This window comes from Myotis davidii, unplaced genomic scaffold (genome assembly GCF_000327345.1).
Source record: "Myotis davidii unplaced genomic scaffold, ASM32734v1 scaffold96, whole genome shotgun sequence".
Classification (NCBI taxonomy): domain Eukaryota; kingdom Metazoa; phylum Chordata; class Mammalia; order Chiroptera; family Vespertilionidae; genus Myotis; species Myotis davidii.
Genome location: NW_006289416.1, coordinates 2,873,970 through 2,893,362, shown reverse-complemented (window position 1 = coordinate 2,893,362; position 19,393 = coordinate 2,873,970). Strand labels below are relative to the sequence as shown.

The following is a 19,393-nucleotide window of genomic DNA, read 5'->3' as shown; positions in this document are numbered from 1 at the left end:
CAAAGTGCAATGAAAAGAGTCTTGGGCTGGCCCCAGGAGAGCTGGAGCCTAGTCCAAGGTCAGCTACTAACAAGCTGTGATATTAGGCAGGCCATTTTGTATATCTGGGCCTCATTCAATTCATTTATAAATGAATGAAATCAACCTGAAAGTCCTAATTAATCAAGATATTCTCCTGTTTCACCATTCTGTGATCTTAGAGTTACTTCAAAATATTTGGAAAGGAGTTCAATTTTATTTTTTCAACAATTTATCTCCCTCTGGAGGTTCTTTAAAATGTTTTTAAAAATAAATTTTAAAAAGAATTAATTTTAATTGTATATATAAGATGAACCTAGCTTGTCATTTAAACCCTACCTAACCCCCATGGTATACCAGTTCAAGTTCTCAGACCAAGCAAAAAATTTCAGAGGCAAATAGTGAGTCACTATTGAGAAGCTTCATTAAAATATCACATGGATTACCTCGCAAAGAAAGTGAAAGAATCATGTATCTCTGCTTATACTTGTATCACTTAAGCCATTTGAATCTGAGTGAAATTTTAAAAGTTGGCTGAGATCTCTTAAAACTAGTTTCTAAATTTCCTAATGTGAAAATGTTCTCTACAAAGCCTCCTTCAGTCAATAGTTCTGTACTAGAGGTGGCTCCAGGGCATACTTTGCAGGAAAAGCATGGTTGTTTCTCAAAGTTTAGTAGTCCTTCTACTTCCTTTAGGAGAAATCATCATCCTTAAACCTATCTCACAATTTTATGTAGCACTACTACATTTTAAATTATAAGCTTCTTAAACTTGTACCAAATGTATATTAATATTTATTTGTATTTATCCTAAAACTACCCTTTTTCAAGCTTTAAGGGATGCCTTTTATTTGCACTTTTATATTCACTGTAAAACTCAGTTGTTCCAATACAAAGCTAAAAAGAGGCTCAGACCAAACCTCTACCTTCCATACAATTTTAAAATATATATAACTGTTAAGACACCACTCATGGTATTATGTTTCCAGTTTCATGGTGAGTAAGCATACAAAAGAGAAATGGTTTTCCCCTGGAATTCAGAAAGTCTGCGTCCTACATTGACACCTTCCTATGCTGCTTTGCTGAACAAAGTTGGTTTTGAGAACATTACAGCTGAGGCCAATAGGCATCAACCTCATCTATCAAGTACCATGATCAATCATTCCTTAGGAATGGAAAAGATACCAGGAAATTGATTTTAGAGCATCAATTTTTTAAAAATTGCAGTCTCATTTGAGAATTTCAGGAAAGCCATTCATCCTCTCCCTAGAAAAATGCACATATACAAAAATACAAAGTTTTGTCTATAATCTGGGTCACATTGTTTCCTGGTTCTGAAATTCCCATAGTAGTGAAGGAGTTATAGTTTAGGGATTAATGAGTTTAAAAAAATCGTGATGTAAAAGAGTGAGTATATGAAATACCTTTCTATTTGTTTTCTCAAACTCTAGGGTGTAACTTTCTGGATAAGTCCCTATTTTGGTCAATAGGTACCAATGACAAGAGATCTTATCAGGCCAGTGGAACTTTCCGAGTGTCATTTCAGACTTCTTTCTCTTTTAGGTGTCAAATGTGAAATTTAATCTTTTATGTGGAAAATGTTTTATTGGAAGGTTTGTAGATAGTTCAGAGAAATTCTTTTTCTGACCAAGGCATCTTTGACTTATTTTTCAGGACTTTAAAGTGATCAGCAGGTAATATCTTTATTTAGAGATATGATTCTTCCATTAAGTGCCAACATTAAATTGATTAGATTACTTTGCCTAAAAGACACAGGAATTAATGTGCCCAGAAAAAAAATAAATAAATATATGATTCTAATATGTGTAGGCAAAAAGAGAACTTAATTATGCATCTGTTATGCCTATGTAATCTGCCACTTCTCTATGAAACAGAGCATGAAATATGGTACCTATGTTAGTATTCTCTTCAGCTCTTGAGAACAATGACAAAGATAAAAGCAGCACTTCTAGAAAGTGCATCTGTAGCTATCAAGCTATGTTCCATTATTTGTTCTCTAGAGCCTCTTCTCTTAATCCTGTCAGAGTTGTTATCTGCCCTATTCCAGAAGTCACCACCTAGTAGGATTGCTAAACTGTGAAAGTATTGTGGACACTTACTTGGGAACTTGTGCTCTTGGCTGAGAGCAAGTAAACGTTTCAACTCTGTAGGAAGAAAAAAAAGAACAATTAAACCTTGAATTACTAAAACAAACGTCACTTGATGATAGAACATCATTGAGAACTCAAAGCAGCTTGGACTTGTGAATGAACTGGCTTTAAACTTACCTTCCTCATCTATCAAGTAGCTTGCTGCTATTCCATCAGTTTCTGTTACATCACAGGAGTAAATGCCCAAGTCTTCCATCCCGAGTTCTTTGAAGGTAATTTTTGTCCTTAAGAACAGAATATTTTTGTAATAAATGACTCCACATGGCATCTGGGGACCTGGGTCCTGCATTGTTTCTAGGCATTTGCACATGCTACCCCCTTCCTTTGGAGTCCCTAGTGACCTAGTCATTCTTGCTGTTTCTCGAAGTCTTTCCTGACATTTTCCTAGGGGTGATGGTGATGGGAGTGGGGAGCTGGTACAAATTTCCCATCCTCAAGCTATGCTCCATACCTATACACATGTCAAATAAAGACAATTTTAGCTGATCAGCCCTTGCTAGGGAGCCTGGGTCCACCCTCTGGCCTCCCCGCAACAGGGCAGAACCTGCTGTTGGTAATTCTGGTGCCTGAATTGTCATCCCCTGAACTTCCCTTTTTGAGGCAATCAAACATTCATTGGTAGTGCCTATTTCATTATCTCTATGACTCTACTGTGTGCTTTTAGGAAGGAGATCTATTTTGCTTACTGTTGTATCCTCCAGCATCCAGTGCCTTCTCTGGCACATAATATGTGCTTAATAAATCTGTGGAATGAATCGGTCAGTGGTCTAGTTCACTGTGTTTTCTAACTTTGGTGAGTCATAATGCTAGACAGTGTCTAAGATGAACCAAGTATTCAAATGTTAGTCAAGTGCACAAAGTGGAAGAAAAACTTATAGTTTGATTATCTTTTCTTGGGCCAATGTATGTTTTACTTCAAGGACTTTACAGCATAGCAACAGTAAAATGTCCTTTAATTATATTCTTGCCATTCTCTAACAAAATTATTATTTTTAAATTTTTGATATATATTGGGGTACTTGATAATAGAAATAATGCTTGGGATTATTTTGCAATCCAGTGTGACTGGTATTATAAAGATATACACCTGGATAAGTAAGGCAAAGTAAAAAGAAAACTCAGACTCTTGGGGCTAAAAGGATTAGATCATAAAATCAATCTTCTTCACTCTCACCCATTCTACAGAAAAGTAATCGGAGGTTCGTGGAAATTAAAAACTGCTCAGGTCACACAGCCAGCTCCTGGCAGAGCTGGAACTAGAACGCATCTATTCTGTGCTTCCCACATAGAGCTCTTTCCAGTGCATTACTGTGTCACTCACAAGTGGTGGTGAGAAAAGCAGAGCAGGTTAGACCTACCCATTTAATTTGCCCTAACTTGAATTGGCAACCAGCAAGTTCTTCCTTGCTCCCTCCCCACAAGCATCCTCAACATTACCTTAAGATTTCAAAATCTGTAGAATAATGAGCATCATTTTTAAAGCTTACTTTTATGTCAATCAAAGCTCTTCTAATACCATAAATGAACTAGCACTTTAAATGAAATAATGTGAAAAGTACTTTATAAGGATTTCTTTGTTGTCGCTTTTTGTTAATTCTCACCCATGGATATTTTTCCCTTTGCTGTTTTTAGAAAGAGTGAAAGGGAGGGAGTGAGGGACACACACACACACACACACACACACACACACACGCATCGATGGTTGCCTCCCGCCCTGGTTGCACCCCAACCAGGGCCAGGGATTGAACCTGCAACCCAGGTACATGCTCTTGACCTATTGACTGGGAATTGAACCTGGTATCCTTTGCTGCATGGGCTGACACTCTAACCACTTAGCAAAACCAGCCAGGGCAAGGTTTGTTATTTTTTAAGGTTTATACTGATTATTACTTTTTATGTTACATAACAGATATAAAATATTTGTGATTCATCTCTTTATACTATTTGAAATGGAAAGCAAAGAGCTTACTTCACCCTTCTATTATGAAAAGGAAACCCATGATTATAAACAAGTCCATACTTGTTTCCTTTGCTTTCAACTTCCAAACGTGCAGAGTCCTCAGTGGCTACATAATCTTTGGACCAGGTGAACTCAGAATTTGGAGCCATCTGATCACACTCAAAGTTCAAGGAAATGATTCCATCATCATTCACACTTACAACAAGCTCTTTGGTTCCTAGAAGAAAAAGAAGAAGAAGAAAGAGGCACTGATATTTTCTGGTAAAAATCGACCAAGAATTCCTTGATATCCTTTACTTTAGCCTTAAAGCAGGGCTTTGAGTTCACGCAGGGAAAAGCCCCAACTGCTCACTGTGACTGACATTTTGTTCTACAATTCAACTTTTATACTGTAACAGGGAATTAAATAAAAGTGTCATGTTTGGCCAGGGCTGAATAAAAACCAGGTGATGTGACTGATGGCTCAGTTATGGGAGTGGGTTGATCATAAATAAGGAGAGAAAGGCAGCATTGGGAAAAAGGAAAGCTGAATGATCCTCATCAGGACTTAATTCATGACTTTGCGTTAGAAACACCTATATCCAACTCATCATCAGTAAAGGATAGATAAGAGATAAGAAAACCAAAGAGAAATCGAAGGGGAGAAAGTAGAGGCGCTAAGAATTGTCTACAGTCACATGTTCAACTTTTGTAGATCATTTATGAATGGAGAAATAGATGAAAACTTGTTCCGCTGATCAGGCAACCATAAATCAATCTGAAGATGCCCCTCAGGATGGGAACAACAGCAACTTAGAAATGACTGTTATGAAACTGTATGGAAATTTAAATGAAAACAAATTTCAAGAGACCCATATGTTTCAAGATTGGCATTTAGAATTTAAAAGAAAACAATTCTGTTCATGTTTTGGCTTCTTTTATTTTTGAGAGTTATACTAAATTGCACCTGCATATAATATAGCAATTCAAAGAGAGTTTGTACAGCATGTAAAATGTTCACATCTACATCTAAATCCAGTTTGAAAGGTAAAATGCTCTTTTTAAATTGACATGCATTCAATTACCAGTCTAAACGTGGTGTGTTTCCATGTATCAGAAAAAATATATACTTGATCTCAAAAGGTGCAACTTTATTTTTTAAAAGCACAAAATCTTTTCCAATAGATGCTTCCCAAGGGATCAAAGGTTTTCTCTTTATACGGTATCATAAGATACCCCGCATCCTGGCCTACTATCAGGGGAAAAAATTGCAAAATGTCATTCAAGGGAAAGCCAAAAGAATATGAGTGCCCAAACAGTGAGCGGTGACCCGAGGCTCCTAAGCCTGGCAGTTGATCTAATTTGTGTCCTTGTTGATGGCAGCGTGTGCTTCAATTATAAATGTCTAAAAAGTGATTTTTTACAGATGGGAAGCTTAGGGAAGACTAGGTCTAGAAGATTTTAAAAATGACTTTTTAAACAACAAACAGGGTTAATTTTATATTTGGCTATGTGGGTAAAAGGAAATATAATCAATTAAAGAGTTATTTCTTAAGTGAAATGTCTACCATGTATTACTTTTAAGGGGCTGTGTCTACTCCATTGGACAGTGCAGACTATGTGTTACTTCTATTCCCAGTAACACACAACTAATCCTTACAATCCATTGTTGTATAACAAATAGTGAACAAGTACTATACTTAAAACCTAGGAAAAGAGTAACACCTAAGTGTGTTGAGGTTTAGGCAGTTATAATACACAGTTAGCATGACTGAGTCACAGTGAGAATGTAAATCGGAAATATTCTATATATTTGTATTGTTATGAAGAGGGAAAGAAAGCCATGGAAGTTATCTAAACCTTTCTTGCTATTTGTATAAAGCCCATTTTGAAGGCACGGCAATTGTTCATATTAATCATTCATTGCTTATCTGTAATCCCTTTTAAAAGGAAGTGAATCACCCGTAGGATTGCTGTTTATTATATTAGAGGTACGCCTTAGGTTTACAACAGAAAAAATATTGCGTAGGTTAAGAATCTTGTTTTTTACTAAGTCAAACATTTGACTTTTCTGGCAAAGGAGTCACAAAACTTAAAAACTAGAAACAATTTAATTAGCTTAGCCTTTCTCTCAATTCCATAGATAACCTTTGTGCTCTAATACTTCACTCATCTGGAATATTGCCCAAAACCAAGAAGTAAGGAAAACAAGCCTCTAAGAGCTAGTGCTGATGTGACAAAGTCCACACATTAGTAGTATTTCTAAACTCACTGGAGAACTCCATAGGTTGTCACTTGGAATCTATACTTAGCTTGAGATGATGCTAACAAGCCTCATTGTTAGAATCTCAGTAGATTAAATTCCCCAAAGAGACAGAAATAAGATGCTACTATTAACAGGCACACTGAGAATAAGGAACATGACAGCAGGAGAGGAGACAGAAAACTAAAAAGCAGGCCCAAAGACATTATAGCAAGTTTTAGATTAAAATTTGAAATTTAAAAATAAGTGATTGTTGGGAGAGTCAAAAGATGTAACGTCAACTAGTACATAAGAGAGCTTTTCTCATCTGTGAAGCTTCTCTTGATCAATCAGGTCAAATCAGCACATTGTAGACAATATAGTGGATTGGAAAGAGAGGCATGAATATTTCTTCAATTTGTGCACAAAATCGTGGCTCTGATGAGTGCTATTGGTTGATTTATTTAAACTATATTTAACACTTCAGTTTTAAAAATCAAATACTTATTAAGGTGAGTATTTCATTAGATTTTCACTTTTCAAAAACTTCACTGGTTGATTATTTTGTTGAATATAGGGTTAAATTCTACAAGAGTAGGGATTTTTTCTTTCATATTTTCCACATGTATTTATATGTGCCAGGGATTGGATTGAAAAAAACAGATTTAAAAGAAAAATGTCAGTTTAGAATTGCAACATTTATTTATTGGAACTTGTTTTCAAAACTTGAGTGTAAAAGCAAAATTTTGATAGATAAAATGAAAGTCACAATAAAGAAAACATTCTAGGCACAGTAGGTTTCCTCCTTAATTTTATACTCAGAATGCAAAGTTTGATTTCCTCTTTGACAAATCAATGATGCTGTCAACTTGTTACAGGACAGCTCCCTGAGTGTGTGTGTGGAGGGCTCTCCCCTTCTCTATGGCTCTTGTCACTCTCATGAGAGGAATTCAGGCGAATGACATAAAACAGCATCGAAGCAAGGCAAGTGAATTTATTAAAGAAGCAAAGCAAGCCAATTTATTAAAAATATACTTGGCATAAAGCACAAGTGGGCAACTCAGCTAAGCTGAGTGTGCCCTCCTGTGGAGGTTCATGGGGTCTTACAACCTTTCCTTCTATAGGTTTCAAAGTCCCCTGCCGGATATCTTGGGTAGCACACTAGGTTTCGAAGTTCTCGTCTACATTGTTGGGGCTTATCTTGGAATGTCTGTACATTCATCTGGTTATCTTGTTCTAAGCCGGCTGAGTTTTTTGCCTAGTGGGTGAGATAAAATTCCCACTTCTTTTCCCCTTCCCCACTTTGCTGCCCTAGCAGCTATCTATCCTGCCTAACATTCCTCAAGTGATATTTGTCCTTGGGTTTAGCTGGCACAAATGTCGTTAATTGGATCTTTGTTCTCTATTTCCCCAGAACAGGGTGATTTAAGCTACGTATTATCTGGTTAGGGAGGAGAGGTATAAACCATTTGCTCTCAAGTGTCCTTGGTTGGGGAAGATAAGGTCTTTTGATTCACAAGCTGCCTGTAAGCTCTCCCAAATGTTTGGCCTTGTTTAATTTTCTTGTCTCAGTTTTCCCATTCCACTTGCCCAGGAATTTTTCTAGTTTCTTACTATCCTGCCACAAACTGGCCGAAAATATCATCATAAAAATAATATAATCAGAATCTCAAAACTTGAAAAATCAAATTTACTGAAAATAATTGCAATATTAGTTATTTAAGCATATTTCTTGAACTCCAACAATTCTCATTAGAAAATAATGTTTAGTTAGAATAACTTAATACTGTATTGTAGAGAAAGAATGCAGTTTCAATACTATCTCTGTGTAAACATAAGACAATGTTATTGGGTTATTGTCTTAAAAATGGTCAGAGCAAAAAAAATGGTCAATGCTACAAGCTTGTTGCCTATTTGTCACATGAATTACAATGCTGATGCTATCAGACTCTTTAAATAGGCTTTTCAAATTTAAAAAGTTCTGTTATTAACTTTTAATTAATTTGTTAACATAATTCTTTGAATAAAGCTGCTATTTTTTATTTTTTAAAAATATATTTTTATTGATTTCAGAGAGGAAGGGAGAGGGAGAGGGAGTGGGAGAGAAACATCAATGATGATGAGAGAGAATCATTGATTGGCTGCCTCCTGCGTGCTCCCTATTGTGGATGGAGCCCAAAACCCATGCCCTGACCAAGAATCAAGCTGTAACCTCTGGGTTCATAGGTTGACACTCAATCACTAAGCCATGCTGACCAGGCAATAAAGGTGTTTTTAAAGAGTGACTTAGTAGACCAAGTATTTTACAATAATACCTAGAATGAGAAATTGGAGTTGCATTTAGAAAAAAAGGTAGGCCCTTCTTGCATTCTGGGTATTTTTGGAAATACTTTAAAACTATTTGAAACAACAAAGAATAAATTAGAAGAGTTTAAAACAAAAGACATTTCTTGGAAAATTTTAAAGTAGACTAAAAATTTAAAAAATGAGCTCAGAGTTTTTTTGTATCTGAAAAGGAAAGACATGTTGGATTGTAGATTTCTCTTTGTATAATAAAGACAGTGTATATGTTAATCTGGAAGGACCAATTTTTCCACATATTAAAATCTCAGAGAAGTTAATTAGTAAGATTCCTTAAATAAAGGGGTACTGGATGCAGAGTGGGCAAAAAATTCTATTCCAATTTTACAAAAGATATATAATACACTATTCAAATGAATGGTTCTTTTTATAAACACTCAACGAAAAAAAAAGTGAATTAATGTAATCAGTTACAAGTAATACTGGGCTCCCCTATATTTAAGAGGAGGACCGCTGGCTGACCCACCACTTTGCTTCCATATTGCAGCCCCTGTTGATGCTTCTCTCCCAGCTTCTCTCCCAGCTTCATGACCAGGGTGTTCATTACAAGGTATCTAGGGTTCAGTGTACATGCTGTGGCTTCAAACCAGAGTCACACTCACTGACCTAAACATGGTAGTCATTCATTAGTTTTTCATTTAATAAGTGACTACTATACACCAGGTACTAGGCTCTCAGCATATAGAGAGTAAAGACCGTTTCTATTTTGGAGGAGGCCATAGTTTACTAGCCAGTTTCATGCTATAATGTTTACCCAAGGAGCTAAACAAACAAGCAAACAAACAAACAGAAATGAAACTGTGCCCAGGCTCAGTACTGGAGCTTCTGATATAATGGCCTGGAATGGAGTCTGGAATGCAGGCAGTATTTTCAGAAAGTATTTGCATGAAGGTTGGGAAGTACTGTTTTAATGGATGAAAGAGACCAGTGATTAAGCAAATACAAGTGCAGTTTTCTAAATCAGCTGACCTAATCTTTAATAGTAAGCCTGGCTTCCTCCTTCAGAATCCTTCAAGACCACCATTAGGCCACTGAGCACATATTTACGTTCTCAGCCCTACCATGTTCTATGACTAACCAGTTTTTAGAAACTGGGATTGGTTAGTGGGATGTCAGCCCAACCCCAGATCATTATTTCATCTGGTGCTGTGTTCTTCTAACCTGCCTTGCTCTAGGTGACCATGTCCTAATTTCCAGTAATCCAGTTTCTGCTTGGGACTCTGCCTTGTGTCTGGGTTCTTTTGCCCATCACCTGAAGCCTCCTGCCCAGTGCTGTTTCTCTGCTAAGAATAGCTGTAGCCTGTACTGCAAGTTATTTGTTGCCCTCCAGATCACCTGCCACACCTTGGCAGGTCTCTTTCTTGTCTCCCATCTGATCTGGCTCACCTTGCTTCCATCTCCATCTCACCCCAGGCCTGATGTAATCAACCCAGATACTGTTTGATAAATATCAAATATCAAGAATAGAAGTGCCTGTCATGTACCAACAAATATACACTAAATAATTTTCAGCTTATTCTTCTTGTAAGTATTTTTTAGCTAATAGATTTCTTGGTAGAACATGGCACAGTCCATTTTCTAGATCCTCATTACTATTAGATGTGCAATAGTGGCTGAGCTATTTCTACTGGCATCTTAGTTGACATCAAAGGGATACCCGTGATCCTACAAACCCAGTGGGTTAGGTTAACTTTTAAGTGGAATTCAAATTACACTTGAGGTGTCCTGTTAGATGTATTCAAGGTTTGCTGTTACATGATAAGCTTTATTTTCTATCAGAAATTTTAATAATGCATTCCAAAAGAAGTCATTCTTCTGAAATAACAATATGGGTTTTATATCCCAAATCTTGAAATTGATAACATGCTCCCCACCCCTTCCCACCCATTCTAACATAAAATAAATATCTGGTTAAAAGTAATATATTAGCATTTAACAAAATTAACAAATACAGACAACCTTATGCTACATATAAATTTTTACAAGGAGTTATAAAACTTTAATACCTAGCTCATGGCCTTTTCAGCTATAGGAAATATTTTATGAACATCTATCTAGTTCTCACATGTTGTAAACTCTGGCTTTTCCACCAGATCATAAGCCTAGTATACATGACAAATGCTACATTAGTCTACTTCTGGTGTCCACACAACATCTCAAAAAACACATGTTGCAAGAATGAATGTGCCTGCTACATCTGGAACAAGTCCAAGAATCTCCTGGGTCTTGGTGCTTCTTCATGGCAAAACATTTTGACTTTGTGCACCCCAGGATTCTTTTCTAGGTTGGGATCCAGTGGTTCCCAAGTGGGGTTTATCTGGTGCTATTTTGTGATAATGTCTGTAGCTGTTTTGTTTGTAGTTACATTCTGGGGATGAAATGGCCATACCAAAATGACTTTTGGTGCCTATTCCAAATCAATGAGACAAAACTCTACCCAGGAGCCCACCAGCAGATCCTTTTTTGGTGGTAAATTTTTCATAGTGAAGGCTTCATTACGGCATGCATGGTCACCTACCACTCTGAAGCTATTGATGAGAAAATAATAAATCAATTTAAGCTTTCTTCAGCCAATCGGATTTGGATTCCGGTGCTTAAAGTGACTAGATTAAGAGTTTAATTTACCCATGACTAGATTAAGAGTTTACTTTTATAGTAGTTTCAATGTTCTACTTACAGGGAACATTGTAGTTGGGTCCTTTTATATGTCCATTTGCCACCTTATATTTCCTCCTAGTTGGCACATGAAGGATCTGCTGTCTATAGGAATATGTGTGCTGGTGTCTTTGTGTATTCCCTTTTACTTGGCATATATGTTCCTAGCATTTTTTCTGTTTTCTTGTGAAATTTTGCAAAGGGGACTTAAAGAGGTATGGCACTCTCACCAGCACACTGACCACACTTTGTTATAAGAAGGTCACTTCTGTACCACCTAGCTCTAGAGAGAAGTTATAAGAATAGTTGAAAGCAGGTTATGAATAATAGGATGAAAGGGACAAATACTTCCTTCAAAGGGTACATTTGAGGTACTCTCCATATAACAAAGTGAGAGCAGAGTTTTCTGTGTTTACATTGTTTTCTCATCATAAAAATAAATACTACATTATTTATCTGCTCTTTATTTCCATCTGAAAATAAGAATAAATTAAAGTGTAACTGCTTGGATTAGAATGAATATAAACTTAAAATAACTGGTTAATATTTTTTTATCCTCTCATTTCTAGTTCTTTCTCTTATGCAACTTTAATGAACTGAAATATATAACACTGAAAAGTGATAGAGGTTAAATGACAAAACAAACAATTATTATATATTGATTTGAAACTATTTGCACAGTGAACACTATAGACTTTGTTCCCATAACAAAGGGAAAGACTGTCTTGCCTACTCCAATCATAACAGCTCTTAAAACTGTGAAGTGAGGGCTGCCTCAACTCTATAGATCATTCAGTCAGACCTACTGTTAGTTTAACCCAGGGGTCAGCAAACTATGGCCTGTGGGCTAAACATGGCCCATTGCCTCTTTTTTTTATGGCCTGCAAGCTAAACATGATTTTCACATTTTTAAACAGTTAAAAAAATCAAAAGAAGATTAATATTCCAGGGCATGTGAAATTACTGAAAATTCAAATTTCACAATGCATAATACATTATATTATGTAATGCATATAATGCGCACAAGAAAGTTTTCTTGGAACATAGCCATGCTTACTAGTTTATGCATTGTCTATGGCTGCTTTTGAATATTGCAACAGGAACCAGGTGGCCATAGAGTAAAAAATATGTACTATCTGGTCCTTCACAGGAAAAGTTTGCTGACCCCTGGTTTAAAGTAATTTAAAAATCTTGCTGTTGTTTAAGAATTGTGATTGCTAACTGCTGTTCTAGCTTTCCCTATGACTGGAAAAACATTCTTGTGGATTTTATGACCATGGTATAATAGGAATAATGTCCCAGGAATGTATGCTTCAAACAGTCAGTCCAGGACTCATAATTTGATCAAGAACATCTCTGTTTTTAGGTATGAACCAGAATATCCCTGGACCATCTCAAAGCTGGCTCAGCCCTGTACTGAGGCTCCTATGATGTGGTAAATGACCGTCATGCCTAAGGTAATACTTATCAACTATTCAGATACCCATATATTGATGATTTTGAAAACTAGGGAAAGCACAGAAAGTTAGGTTGAATGTTACTTTGGTATCTTACACATGAAAGAGCAAAAGCCCACCTGGTCGAGTTTCTGCCACAACAGGCCCAGCAAGGTCGGACGGCTTGCCAACACCAGCCTGGTTTATGGCTCGGACGCGGAACACATAGCTGACACCCTCCTGGAGGCCTTGCACCTGGAAGAAACAGGTATAAATACAATGGGCATTTTGTGTCACTTAAACATAAGTGCTCTTCCTCTGTAATAACAATTTATAATTGACCCTTGAACAACATAGATTTGAACTGCATGGGTCAATTATGCATAACGTTTTTCTTTCTTTTAAAAAAAATTATATTGAATTTATGATTGGTTAATAAATTATATAGGTTTCAAGTATACAATTCTACAACACATCATCCATATATTGTATTGTGTGTTCTCCATCCAAAGTTAAGTCTCTTTCCATCACCATTTATCCCCTTTGCCTTCTTCTATCTCCCCCCAGACCCCTTTCCCTATGGTAGTCACCATATTGTTGTCTATGTTTATGAGTGTTTTGGGTTTTGTTTTGTTTTTTTTTGTTTGTTTTTTTGCTTAATTCCTTCACCTTTTTCACCCAGCTCCCCAACCCTTCTACCCTCTGACGGCTGATAGTCGGTTTTCGGTATCTATGAGACTGTTTCTATTTTTTGTTTGCTTATTTTGTTCATTAGATTACACATATATGTGAAATCATATGGTATTTGTCTTTTTCTGATTGGCTTTCGGTTGGCATAATACTCTCCAGGAACCTCCATATTGTCTCAAAGGGTAAAAGATCCTTTTTTTTTTTTTTTTTTTTTTTCTCCATGGTGTAAATGTACCACAGCTTTTTTATCCACTCATCTACTGATAGGCAGTATTTCTTTCTTTTTTTACAGTAGTATTCCATTGCCTAAATGTACCACTGCTTTTTTATCCACTTATCTACTGATGGGCACTTGGGCTTCTTCCAATACATGACTATTGTAAATCACACTGCAATGAACATAGGGGTGCATTATTCTTTTGAGTTAGTGTTTTGAATTTCTTCAGATACATTTTTTAGAAGTGGAATTGCTGGGTCATAAGGCAGTTCCATTTTTAATTTTTTGAGGAACCTCCATACTGTTTTCCACAATGGCTACACCAGTCTGCATTCCAACAATGTACAAGGGTTTCCTTTTATCCACATCCCGGCCAACACTTGTTTGTTGATTTATTGATGATAGCCATTCTGACTGGTGTGAGGTGATATCTCCTTGTGGTTTTAATTTGCATTTCTCTGATGATTAGTGACATTGAGCATCTTTTCATGTGTCTATTGGCCATCTGTATGTCCTCTTTGGAGATCCTTTGCCCATTTTTTAATTGGATTGTTTGTTTTCTTGGTGTTGAGTTGTGTAAGTTCTTTATAAATTTTGGATATTAATCCTTTATCAGATGTATCACTGATGAATGCCCTCTCCTTTACCCTCTTTTACTTCCCCAGCCCCTTTCTCTCGAATAATCACCATACTGTTGTCTGTGTCTATGTTGTTGTTGGTTTTCTTAATTCCTTCACCTTTTTCACCCAGCTCCCCAACCCTTCTACCCTCTGACGGCTGATAGTCGGTTTTCGGTATCTATGAGACTGTTTCTATTTTTTGTTTGCTTATTTTGTTCATTAGATTACTAGTCCCATTTATTTATTTATTTTCTTTTGTTTCCCTTGCCCATGGAAATATATCAGGAAAAGTATAAATGTCTGAGATTTTTCCTGTCTATGTTTTCTTCTAAGATATTTATGGTTCCAAGTCTTACATTTAAGTCTTTAGTCTACTTTGAATTTTTTCTTGTATGGTGTAAGAAGATTCTGTAGTTTCTTTTCTTTTCTTTCTTTTCCTTTGATTTCGTTTCTTTTTTATTGTCTCTTCTTTTCTTTCTTTTCTTTTTTGCATGTACCTGTCCAATTTCCCCAGCACCATTTACTGACTGTCTTTACCCCATTGTGTGTTCTTGCCCCCTTTGTCAAATATTAATTGACCATAGACGTAAGGGTTTATTTCTGGACTCTCTATTCTGTTCCATTGATCTATGTGCCTCTTTTTGTGCCAATCATAGGCTGTTTTGATTACCAAGGCCTTATAATATATTTTGATATCAGGTAATGTGATACCTCCAACTTTGTTTTTCTTCCTCCAGATTGCTGAGACTATTTGGGGTGTTTTGTGGTTCCATACACATTTTGGGAATATTTGCTCTACTTTTGTGAAATATGTCATTGGTATCTTGATAGAGGAATTGCATTGAATCTATAGATTGCTTTCTTTGGGTAGTACGGACATTTAAATAATCTCAATTATTCTTATTCATAAACAGAGTATTTGACTTCACTTATTTATATCTTCTTCAATTTCTTTCTTCAGTATCTTATAATTTTCCAAGTATAGGTCTTATACATCCTTGGTTATATTTATTCCTCGGTATATTTTTGATGAAATTATATATGGGATTGTTTTCTTAGTTTCTTAATAATAGTTCAATATTGGTGTATAAATATGCCACTTATTTCTGGATATTAATTTTGTATCCTGCTACTTTACTGAATTCATTTATCAATTCCAGTTGTCTTTTGGTGGAGCCTTTAGAGTTTTCTATATACAGTTTCATATCACCTGAAAATAATGACAATTTTACTTCTTCCTTTTCAATTTGGATGCCTTTTATTTTTTCTTCTTGTCTGATTGCTATGGCTAATATTTCCAGTACTATGTTGAATAAGAGTGGTAAAATCAGACATCCCTGTCTTGTTCTTAATCTTAAAGGAAACCCTTTTAATTTTTGCACATTGAACATAATATTGAATGTGGGTCTGTCATATATGGCCTTTATTATGCTGAGATATGTTTCTTCTACTTTCACTCTGGTTTCAAATTTTAAACCCCCAGATTTTCGTTGTTTAAGAAGATGTTTGCTAAAAAGTTATTACATGTGTGTACTGACCTAGAGTTATAAGAGTATAAGGGTTATAAAAAAATTTAAATATGTTTTTATATAACAGTTCCACTTTATAACTTTTTGTGACTTTCTTTGGGTTTAGCACAATCTTATTACTATTATAAAAAGTGTTACTATTTCACCAAATATTATCTTTTTATTTTTAAAATATGTAATGTTTAAAAGCTATATTTCATTTGAAAGATAAATTTATTACACACAGAGGGTGCAATTTTTCCCCATAATGTTGGGATAGAGATCATTATCCAAAATGTGATTTAAATCAAACAAAACTAGAATATATTTATTCAACTAAGCAAAGTGTTTGTGACTATTCATTTAAATGAACTATGTGTTAAATCATTAGGATTTTAATCTAATAATTTAATTGTATTGTGTTTATGATGATGGAATGTCACGATGTAGTGATAGCTTTCACTGTAGCCAATAGAGTTTTGAAGTGAATTTTCATCTGTCAATGAACTTGATTTAGGTACAGGCTAAATTTACAGAGTTTGATGTATTTAAATTCTATATTTAGAAATAATGCCAGGTAGGTGTGGATTTACAGAAAGGAACAGAAACATTTCCTTGTTGTGATAAAAATAGAACAGTTGCCAGGTGTGTGCCACATCTGCACCTGCCACTAAGGTAACATGTGGCTGTGAGTCAGATTTTTGCATCATGACACAGGAGGTGAATCCATATCCTAGTGTCTAGTCACTGGAGTGACAGTAACACCCTTCCACTCTTAAAGGAATAATGGCCTCTGGCCTTACTTCACCCCAGTCAGGTCCAACTTCAGGCTCTTGCTAGACTGATTTAGAAGTCATCCTGGCCCTAAACACTTACCACCATTATCCAGGATGCACCTGGCCTTTATTTTACATTGGCCTCTGGGGGTTTCTTTGCATCTACAGGCCTCCTGACTCATCTGGACAATTAAACAGCATCCTTGGCTCCAGACCGTCCTTGACCTTTTGCTAAATTGGAATATGCTAAATTGAGTCAATGGCATATTGGGTGTAATGGCTTAAGGGCCATTTCTCCTGGAGCACATATATACATTTTTTTATGGGGGCTATAAATGCCTTCACTCCAGAGATTAGCTGACAGACGGTATGAACTTTAGTCCATAGTGGCAGGTCTACAGGAGTGATCTTTTAGACCAGGTATACTTTGAATATCTTCTAAGGCCCACCCTAGACAGTGCCTGTTTTGTCAACAGATGGGGTGGCACACTAAATGCAGTGTTCAGCTCTGTATGACTGCGGTGAAACCACACTTCATTCTAAGTAACAAGAACTAGAATCAGACAGCCCTCGTTTCTGAGGCCCTACAGTGGAGTCAGGGTCTCTGGATACTGCTGACAATAAGGGAAAACATTCTTTTGAGATTTCCATTTGGGACAGGTGAGAGGTTCAGTGGTTTTATCAGAACAGTCTTTGGTAGACAGAATTGGAAACTGGTTCAATTAGAACTCTGTAGAGGAATCTGGAAGGCAATGACATAGATAAGGGTGAGGATAAGGTCAAGAGTTGAGTGAACCCATTCTACTCGCCTCTGAGAGCTCACATGAGCACAAACGTGAGGGAGCAGGTTAAGTGAGACTGGGCAAGACTCAAAGGAATCAGCAGTTAAAGGCTTACTGGCACGAGACCTATAAAAATAGATCCTCAAATCAAAAAACACCTTCAAAAGAATTATACGAAGGAATAAGAAAGTCAACTTTGAGGAATGGTAAGTAAAAATGTCTTAAGACTGTGAGTAACAAAATGTGAGGTGGGTAAGTGGAGGCAAGAAGGGGAAGACTAGAGAGAAGAGGACTTGTGGATGTTTTCCAACGCTAGGCTAAGGAATTCAGGTAAAATCTAACCAAATTGTTTTAAGCATCAGAAACCTTGCCAATCCCCAACCACTGCCAAATGAAAACTTACCAGGAGCCCAATATCTGACACAGACTAAAGCAGAAATATTGTCTTACCTTGCTAACTTTTAAGTTAATATCTTTAGAAGAGCCTTTTATCTTTTTAAACAGGTTTCTCAAATTATGAGCATCCTCCTACCTTCAGGTATTTGTTTGTAAGAGCTGCCTCATTGAGTCCTCGCCATTGGTCATCTTTGGCATTGGCCTCCTTCACGTCCACAAAGTAGCCAGTGACTGGAGTCCGTCCAGAGTGGATTGGAGGCTTCCACTGCAGAACCAGGGAGGTTTTCCTGACTTCACTATACTTGAGATTGTGTGGTGGTCCTGAGAAAGAGAGAGAAAGTGCATCAAAGTCATAATGGAGATAAGAAAACTCAAATACGTATAAATCTAGAACCACATTTAAGGTCTTACAGCTGAATCTGAGGCTGTTTTATGTTTTGTTTTCAAATCTACCATTTCCATAGAAATAGGTATTTTGTGGTCATTACATATCAAGTTTCCTCATTGCTCTACATCAGTGATAGTGAACCTTTTGAGCTCGGCATGTCAGCATTTTGAAAAACCCTAACTTAACTCTGGTGCCGTATCACATATAGAAATTTTTTTGATATTTGCAACCATAGTAAAACAAAGACTTATATATATATTTTAAAATCAACCAAAAAAAATGAGTTCGCATGTCACCTCTGACAACGCATGTCATAGGTTCGCCATCACTGCTCTACATCATCCTATTAAGACCCTGTATGGGCAGCAGGTGGTTAAGGTCAGTTCAAGATGCTCCTCAGAGGCTGGAAGGAAGGCCTCGATCTCAGCCCTGATCGCTGGCCAGGCCTAGGGACCCCACCCGTGCATGAATTTCTTGTACTGGGCCTCTAGTTATTTAATAGTATTGTAAAAATACTTTATGTAAACATGAGGAAACAAGAGAATTCATTTCCCTTTAGAACTTGTCTATACAGCACTTAAATTTAGCTCCAAGTGGTAGGGTCTATTGGAAGAAAGTCCGAGTTTTCAGGATTTACCTGGAACAGCAATGGTCCACTCTTCACATTTGAAGCATTCGCTTACTGCCGAGGGCACTCCCAACCCAGCGATGTTCATAGCTGCCACTTGGAACTGATACACCGTGTTTTCCTTCAAGTTGCTGATCTGCAACATAGATAATATCACAGAGTGAATGTTTCAGCTTAATTGTTCAACTTTTTTTTTATTTACCTCCTGTGTTGAACACACTCTAGAATGACTCTCAGTGAATCATACCTTTTTGTAAACTCTCTTTGAGTGTGGGCGAAACAAGTGACCTGCTTCTAGCCAACAGAGTATGGTAAGGGTATTGGAATGTCAGTTCTGAAGTTATGTTACATTATAAGGCAAAGGAGAAAGGATATTTCATATGTAATTAAGATTCTGAATCAGTTAATTTTGAGTTAATAAAAAGAGAGCCAGATTATCCTTGGTGGGCCTGTCAGACTTTGATATTGTAATTTATAAGAAGAAATATATATTGTTAATAAAAAGAGAGCCAGATTATCCTTGGTGAGCCTGCCTGACTTTGATATTGTGAGTTATAAGAAGAAAT

At 36.5% G+C, this 19,393-nt stretch overlaps 1 protein-coding gene across 2 annotated transcripts in view; it reads right to left on the bottom strand.

Moving 5' to 3' along the window:
- MYOM1 (myomesin 1) overlaps positions 1 to 19,393 on the bottom strand; it is a 118,683-nt gene that overhangs the window by 21,384 nt on the left and 77,906 nt on the right. For both annotated transcript variants that reach the window (XM_006761861.2, XM_015562699.1), the window contains 6 exons: positions 18,837 to 18,963; positions 17,948 to 18,132; positions 12,963 to 13,077; positions 4,210 to 4,366; positions 2,307 to 2,413; positions 2,139 to 2,183 (listed from right to left, as the gene is read on the bottom strand). In XM_006761861.2, coding sequence (XP_006761924.1) covers positions 2,139 to 2,183; positions 2,307 to 2,413; positions 4,210 to 4,366; positions 12,963 to 13,077; positions 17,948 to 18,132; positions 18,837 to 18,963 — 736 coding nt within the window. The remainder of the gene's footprint in view (positions 1 to 2,138; positions 2,184 to 2,306; positions 2,414 to 4,209; positions 4,367 to 12,962; positions 13,078 to 17,947; positions 18,133 to 18,836; positions 18,964 to 19,393) is intronic.